The sequence below is a fragment of the Rosa chinensis genome, chromosome 3 (genome assembly GCF_002994745.2).
Source record: "Rosa chinensis cultivar Old Blush chromosome 3, RchiOBHm-V2, whole genome shotgun sequence".
NCBI classification, from domain to species: Eukaryota; Viridiplantae; Streptophyta; class Magnoliopsida; order Rosales; family Rosaceae; genus Rosa; species Rosa chinensis.
In genome coordinates, this window is record NC_037090.1 from 2,045,999 (window position 1) to 2,054,236 (window position 8,238).

Below are 8,238 nucleotides of genomic sequence, written 5' to 3' on the forward strand. Positions count from 1 at the left end.
ACGTTTATGTCAACTAGAAATCCAGTTCATACGAAATCAAAACAAAGAAAACCAAAAAGGTTACAAGAAATAAGATAGAATTACACCATGAAGGATGAATGGTGGAAAGCTTGAGACGTTGGTCTTGGATCTTGAAAGCAAGGCTCCAAAGCTTCACGACACAAGGTAGATGATGGCGGCTAGGAGGCTTCATGGCTTCTTCCTCTCTTATTCTCTTTACTTGAAGACGCAGAGACTTGAAACTAGAGGATGGAGAGAAAGCTTGACGTTATGGAGAGAATTTTATGAATGAAGAGGTGTGTCTTGTGGTATAGCATATGGGGGTTTATATAGGGGAAGGCAAGGCTTCATGAATTTAATTTCTAAGGAATTTTCTGGTTGCACCACACAGCTCCAACCAATGAATTAATGCCACGTCAGCTCTGTTGTGTCACTCAATCAATCAAAAAGCTCCAAAATAAATCCATAATCTTTCCAAATATATTATTGCTGATTTTCCCAAGATTTAATATAATTTTATTCACCATTTTCGGCCAAATATCTGAGCATGAACCTAGACAATGTATCCGGACGCATTTTGGACCTTTTCTCCCTTAAATCTCTCCATGGCTTTATCCTTAATGTCCTCCCCTTGATTTTCTCTTGATTTTCACATAAAAGTTGCATATTTTATTCTCTAATTTCAGCCAACATATCTTGAGAGAATTGAGGAACGAATCTGGACTTGTTTTGAACCTTTTCTTCCTTGAAATTCTTCCTTGATATTCTCAACATAATCTCCTTGATTTCTCATGCAAAAATCAGATTTAATCTCCCAAAATATCTCCTACGTCATCATGTGGTCTCCTAATGCCTTCAGGTTTCCTAGCCTCATTAGGATTTCTGCGTTGACTGGGATTCCTAGTCGGACCAGGAAAACTCCATTTCTTCAATTCAGCTCATTTCAGCTCCATTTATTCCAATGTACATAGAAAATAGAAACTTTTATTAAAATTACTAAAAATAGAAACTTTCTAAAGATAGAAACTTTCCTAAACAAGAATGATTTATTTAAGGAAATAACTAAGTAAATATGAGGAAATAATAATTAAAACATCGCATTAAAATGCTCATATCATTGATATTTATGCCATTGTTGATACAGACAGCGATCTACTATGGACGCAATTCCAACCGTGTAAAGTTTGCTATAAGACCAAATTTGACATTTTTGACCCGAGAAAATCCTCAACTTATTCCACATTTCATGTTGGGCAAGCGACTGTAGACTCATCTAGAATCCATCGGTCTATCCACCAAACTTTTGTAGAGAAAATCCTGAAGAAACTTGCGTGTACCATGCCGCGTATTCAAGCGGGCATAACTCGACCGGTCCATTCGCTAAAGAAACAGTTACCCTGACATCCACTACAGATAAGGTTGTAAACGTAGAGGATTATTTATTTGGGTGTGGGAATGAGAACAATTTCCACGGAAATAATTTGGGAGTTATTGGGCTTGGACGTGGCCCCTTGTCTTTAGTTTCTCAAATGGCTCCCTATGTTGGAGGAAAAAAATTCTCTCATTGCTTCATGGCAGATCCCAATATTGAAAGCAAGATCTATTTCGGGAACGGGAGTGAAGTTTTGGGTGAAGGGGTACTGACAGAACCTATGGCAGAACCAAATGAGGAACAATATAAATTGATAATATCAGGAATTACCATTGAAAATGACTTTGTTCCTTTTAACTCAACTGGGACAATGAACAAGAAAGCTAACATGCTGGTTGACTCAGGTACACCTCTGTCACGTTTACCACAAGACTTTTTTGACCGAGTGATAACTCAGCTAAACAACACAGTTAAATTAGAGTCATTCATGCAAAATGGAGGTGGATTAAGTAACATTTACTTCAATTACACGACGCTTCCAAAATTACCAACAGTGGCTTTAGAATTTGAGAGTGGTGGAAAATTGCAGTTGAATGAGAACCAATTATTTCAAATAGACGAAAAGCGCAAGGCGTTTTGCTTTATGATGATGAACAACACTTATAATTTTATGATTTTTGGAGGTACTCTTCAGACAGATTTCTTGATTGGTTTTGACCTAGATAGAAAAGTGGTATCTTTCAAGCCCACTAATTGCGCAAACTTCAATAAAAACTAATTGCCTAAATTGATAGTATTGGTCATTGGTGGTGGTATAAATTTTGTATTTTGTTTTTTTTATCTGCTTTTATGCACTATGCTATTTGTACTTGATTTTGATTATGAATTTTGCCGTTGTAGACTAAAAACATGGGTGGCATTTTATTTCCAAGAATTTGGGACTTCTCTCTCTCTCTCTCGGTGGTGGTATAAATTTTGTATTTTGTTTTTTTGCTTTTATGCACTATGCTATTTGTATTTGCTTTTTATTATGAATTTTGCCCTTGTAGACTAAAAACATGGGTGGCATTTTATTTCCAAGAATTTGGGACATCTCTCTCTCTCACATGTAAAGGGTAATAATGAATTAAGTCACAAATGCTCTTCCATATATAATAGGGACCTTGACATGGACACTTTTTTTAATTTTTTATCCTTGACTTTGAATACTGATTGTTCAATTGATATCTAAAGGTTGTAAATATGGCACCTCATCAGTTTTATATGAAACACCTTTTCGATGTCTTGAGTTCTCTTTCTCTATTTTAGTCTCGATCCACTTCTTTTTGTAGTCAATTGCAACAATGATACACTTGAACTAGCCCTTGGCGGTTGGTAGCTTTCCGACAAGGTCAATGCCCCATTGCCGTTGGAGGATAAGTCCGATAACACTTAGTTTTATCCTGCCATTAGGAGGCAGCGAACATTTTTTTTTTTTTCTTTCTTCTTTTTGAAAAAGATGATCAAAGGATTTCACTCCTACGGTCCTACCCCCATGGTGACTCGAACCCATGACTTCGTACATAGGTAGTGGGTGCTCTAACCACTAAGCTAACACCACTAAGTGAACATTTAACCAAGCAAAGAACTCGCCGCCTACCTAGGGCAAATAAGGCACACATGGTGCATAGACCAGCACAAAGCCACAAAGCCCTTCGCATCCTACCGAAACAAGGCAGAGACTTATTGTCAACACAATAATAACTGTAAGAAAACAACTAAAAACTAAATAACTAGAAATTAAAAATATACTTTTTTAATATATTATTGTGAGATTTATCTTTATTAATAAAATGAAGATTTAGCATCATATTTTTTTCTTCGTTCTATAGTTGTATTATTGTGAGATTAGTCTTTATTAATAAACATATATTTAATATTTAGAAGAAAAAAAATACGTCAAACAAGGATATAATGTTTTGTTTCACTACTTTAACAACATTAATGAAACAGTATTTTTGGAATTGTCATGAGAATTTGAATAAATAGGTCTAATGTTCAAATCTCATCATTGTAATTTTTTAATATTTTTAAAAGCAAACTGAAATTTTGTGTTTGTAATAGGCCTACCCACAATACGTCGTGCTTGGGGTCGTGCCGGGCCCATAACTAGCTCGGGCTGAGCCAGGCCACTGGGTCAATATTTCTAGGCCCAGCCTGACCCGTTATTTTGAAGTACCTGGGTCGTGCAAGGAAATTAACTGGCTTAGGCCATGCAAGGCTGCTTTTAAACGTGTCTAGCTCGTGTCTAGCACCCCGTTTGTCACCTCTAGATCCGAACATGCAGCCGCTACACCATTTGAGAAAATTAAAAGAAAGGAAGAGGTGTGCCAAAATATTGGGTAAATTGTGAGAACCAGGAGAAACATGAACCGACCTTCTGGTGAGAAGTATCACATAATATTTTATTTTTCAGATATTCCACAAGATACAAGTAACATTTACCGCCAAATAGTGGTTAAATTTGCAGGAACTCCGTGGTGAATTGAAAGTTATTGAGTGCTTCATCTACAAGATGTGGAAATTCAACTTCTGCTCTGTGAAAAAGCACAAATGAAAATACAATTTTACAAGATAAGACATTCTCAGACCAAAAAATAAAACATTGAACTTCACTCCTCCCCAAAACCATAACCATGCTTTGATCCTTTCACTCTTCTCTCATCCTTAAACCCCTCCTAAAAAACCCATAACCCCTTAACCATAACCCTTCTCTTTCCAACCCAAACCCCCACCTATAAAAGGACTCCCCTTTGATGGTGCCCAAAACGACACAAACACTCCTATGATGCCTCAAGAAGGTCAATATTGAAGACCAAAGCAAGAGCAAGTCACCTTCGCCATTGCAGTCCCTGATGACCCCTTTGTGGGCATTATCGACAGAGGTACAGCCGATCTTGCTTGTGCTCTATATTTGGAAAAATGTATCGTCCACTCTGCCGTTTTCAACATTTTATTAGCCTTTTATGATTAGGACATTTTATTTAATGTGTTCTCATGAAATTTTGATTTTTTATTTGCGGATTGTCGTGATTGTTTATTTTGTTTGTATGTGGGTTATTCATGTTCTACTTGTTTATACTCTCATTTTCTTTTCTTGAGATAGGCATTGTCAAAAGAATGTACTATGCTAGGTCTTCTAGTTCAAGATTAGAGCAATTCCACCCGTTGAGTCATCAGGTCACTTAATATTCATCTCTGTGTCACGGGCACAGTTTCCAAATTGACATGGGTCACTTTGTGGGTCAATTTCGTGACCTGGGGTGACCTAGGTCAGTTTGGAAACTGTGTCAATGACCCAGATAGTGAAAATAAACACTAAAAAATAGTGAATAGTAACTGACACTGTCCCCAGGTCAGTTTGGAAACTGTGCCAGTGACCCAGATGGTGAAAATAAACACTAAAAAATAGTGAATAGTAACTGACACTGTCCCCAGGTCAGTTTGGAAACTGTGCCAGTGACCCAGATGGTGAAAATAAACACTAAAAATTAGTGAATAGTAACTGACACTGTGACCCAACGTATGGACTTGCTCTTAATGCAATAATTCTCTTGATCTCTTAGTACCCAATTGAGTGATTCAACTAGAACTAATGCATTTCAGTACCACGTCTACTCAAAATTACAATGTTTACATTTTACAGAAGTTTTTGTGTTTTACTTATTCATACTGTCATTGCTAAGAAATCTTACTACATTTATTATGAAGGACATTTTATTTCAAGCTTAATGTAGTAATGATAATTTTTAGATTCACTCTCAGGGCGAACATGCTCAATACCCAATCTCATTATCAGCCAAAATGTTTGGACACCTGCACACATAATAATAGTAAGTTAACTTCAAGACTCACTCGGCTCTCTCAATTACCAGGCGTTCTCTCATTGATAGAAAGGAAAAATCTTGCATCCCAACTCTCCTACCTGGCCCAATCCGAAATTGCCATCTGCCTTGATGTATTTATCTTTTCTTTAGTCGCTGCAAAGCTATTGGAATGTGAAAATTTTCGAGACGCGCGGCTGCAACCGAACTGCCCGACCTTTTTCCTCCTCTCTACCTCCTCAGTTTATGTCAGGATCCGCCATTAGTTCGCTGGTACGATCTTGGGACTTTGCCTTTGAACATGGTTACTTCTGAGGTTTTCTATGGTTAGGGTTTGTAGTTTTTCTATGGTTAGGGTTTGTTGTACTTAAATTTTCTGTCTTTGTGATTTCATAGAGCTCTACCTTTTCTCATAATTGCATGATGGAAATCCTAAAGCTTTAGCATAATCTCACGTGGAAGTTATGAGACTTGATTTTCATCTTATATTCTGCAGATACTTTTTTTTTTTGCCTAGATTTCACTATTCTTGTGGAATGCAGCTTGCTTTACGGTTTTTTTCTATCAGTGTGTATGTGCAATGCTTACAATCCTTGGTTGTTAATTGGTTTTACTTGTATTCGTCAATTTGTTTGCCTCAAGTACCCAGAACTAAAATTTATTTGTTCTCCAAAAAGAGAGGTTTTTGGAGAGGTTTGGATCCTTAAGTTTAACTTGTGTGTGTAGAAATCTCAAGTTAGAAGGATAGGACACTACTCCATGAATTCTTGACTTGTGAGTGTAAGAGCTCCATGGATTCTTGACTTGTGAGTGTAAGGGCATCTCCAACCATTTAGCTATAAGTCATTTTGACTTTAGCTTTTTGGTAGAGAGATCTCCAACCATGCTCTTGCTTTAGCTATTTTGACTCTTGAGCCATAACTGGAGTCATTTTGACTCAAGTTTGTAGAACGAAAGCCAAATTTCTTTGGTTGAAAAAATGGTGGGCTCCGCTGCATGTGCTGCAATTGTAGTTAATTAATTCTCGAAAATAATTAATTTATTAAATGACTTTGACTTTTGACTAAAGATCGTTGGAGATGCAAAAATTGAATGAATAGTGATGACATTAGGGGAGTCATATTTTGCATATGACTTTGGATTTTAACTAAATGGTTGGAGATGTTCTACGGATTTGGTCCTTCGGCTTTGAATTCTTAATGTATAGACCATTATCGTTGGGACCTCATGGCTTTAGGATTTGCACTAAATTGGAGTTGGATTCCTGTCTGACCGTCCTTGGAAATTCATAGAAAGCAATTCCGTTCAACTTTGGTTCGGATTCCCATGAAGCATATGCTGAAGATTAATCGTTCCATATCCAAAGTGCAAAAGGTACATGGTGATGATGGAGAGTATCCAGGAATATCAATAAAGGAGACTACGGAACTCATGAATAGAGAAGTAAGGGGAAGGGAGAATCTTGGTTTTTTATATAGAGAACAATATGAAGATGTGATTAAATGGTTTTTGTATGCATCTTTGATTTAAAGAAATGTACCAAATTGTGGAAATTTTGATATGAAGGGAATGTAACAAATGGTGAAACACACTTTGATTTGATTTGAAGAAGAAGAAGAATAAGCGCCATTAAACTAATATAGAAGTCATTACAAGTCAACAAATAACAACCAGGAAAACCATCCTACAAATTTGTGTGACAAACAAACTGTTATCCCTTGCTTCTTTTTCCATTCCGAAACTACCCTCAAGCCTTAAACAAATTTACACAACACTACCCCTCTCTCGTTCTCTCTCACTTCTTGCCCCTCTTCGGCTGAACCTTCTTCTTCGCCGGAGACTTCACACTCTTCGGCTTCTTCACGACCTTAGTCGCCGCCGGCTTCTTCGCCGCCTTGGCTTTTGCCTCGACCTTCTTCCCCGGCGAAGTCCTCGACGACGTCCTCGCCACCTTGGCAGCAGCAGGTTTAGCCACCTTGGCCTTGGCCTTGGGCTTCGCCGCCGCCTTGGCCTTCGCAACCACCGCCAAAGCCTTGGTCTTGGGCTTCGCCACCGCCTTGGGCTTCGCGACGGTTTTGGCCTTGGGCTTAGTAGTAGTCTTGGCAGCGGCGGACTTCTTAGGCTTGGAAGCTTCCGGCTTGGTCTTCTCCTTGGCCGGAGCAGCCGCCGCAGCGGCGGCGGAGCGAGGAGGGAGCTTGAAGGAGGCTTTGACCTTGACGAGCTTGCCGGAGGCGACGAGCTTCTTCAGGTTGAGGAGCAGAAGCTTCTTGAAGCTCTGAGGCAACTGCTTGTGCTTCTCCTCCACGAATTTGGCGATGGCGTACTGGCTCGAACCAGTCCTCTCCTTCAGGGCCACAATCGCCTCCGTGATCATCTGCAACAACAAAAAAACGACGCCGTAGTAGTCAGGTGTCTCCGATCACAAAAGGCCTAAACGGTAAAATCACACAACGAAACGAAGCGGAGTATTGAGAGATCAACATACCTCGACGAAGGGAGGGTGAGCGGGCGGCGATCGCGGCTTCTTGGCCTTGACGACGGCGGTTTCGGCGGGCATGGTGATGGTGACTCCGAGCGGTTAGAAAATGGAAAAACGGGTCGGGTCGGATTGTGACGGGCAGTTTTGAATTTGGGAGGAGAGAGAAATGGAGATGTGAAATGGGCAGTTGGGGATGGAGGGGTTTATATTGAGGGAGATAGTGAGCGCTGATTGGTGGAGAATAGAGTGACGCGGATCGGGGGATGAATGTTGGTTTGTATACGGGCCGTTGGATTAAGGGGGTTATCTGCGGCTGGAAGTGAGCGTTTGGGTGAGGTGCGGATCGGGGTTGGGTGATTTTTTTTTTGTGGGGGTTTGAAAAATTTGGGAGAGCTTTTTGGGTGTGTTTCTCACTCGATTTGTAATGGGTGTAACTTGGGATGTAGGTGATGGATTTTAGTGAGGTTTTGATGGGTGTGGAGGTTAAAACGTGAGGTTTCTCACGAGTGGTATTTTTGCTGGGG

General features: G+C 39.5%; 2 protein-coding genes across 2 annotated transcripts; one reads left to right on the top strand and one right to left on the bottom strand.

Moving 5' to 3' along the window:
• Positions 1-1,175: 1,175 nt before the first annotated feature.
• LOC121052404 (aspartic proteinase CDR1-like) lies at positions 1,176-2,151 on the top strand. The gene has a single exon (XM_040517310.1). It carries the CDS (start codon positions 1,530-1,532, stop codon positions 2,148-2,150), a length of 621 nt encoding a protein of 206 aa, XP_040373244.1. The 5' UTR covers positions 1,176-1,529; the 3' UTR covers position 2,151.
• Positions 2,152-6,814: 4,663 nt separating this feature from the next.
• Positions 6,815-7,893, bottom strand: LOC112192725 (histone H1). The gene is made up of 2 exons (XM_024332583.2): positions 7,721-7,893; positions 6,815-7,609 (listed from the first exon to the last, which is right to left on the bottom strand). Exons 1-2 carry the CDS (start codon positions 7,790-7,792, stop codon positions 7,031-7,033), a joined length of 651 nt encoding a protein of 216 aa, XP_024188351.1. The 5' UTR covers positions 7,793-7,893; the 3' UTR covers positions 6,815-7,030.
• Between the last annotated feature and the right edge of the window lie 345 nt (positions 7,894-8,238).

Excerpts from the sequence above, each read along its gene's own strand:
- LOC121052404 (XM_040517310.1), top strand. The coding sequence starts at position 1,530 with ATGGCTCCCTATGTTGGAGGAAAAAAATTCTCTCATTGCTTCATGGCA.
- LOC112192725 (XM_024332583.2), bottom strand. The coding sequence starts at position 7,792 with ATGCCCGCCGAAACCGCCGTCGTCAAGGCCAAGAAGCCGCGATCGCCG. Across the intron at positions 7,610-7,720 it reads CTCACCCTCCCTTCGTCGAG|ATGATCACGGAGGCGATTGT; the intron begins GTATGTTGATCT and ends TTGTTGTTGCAG.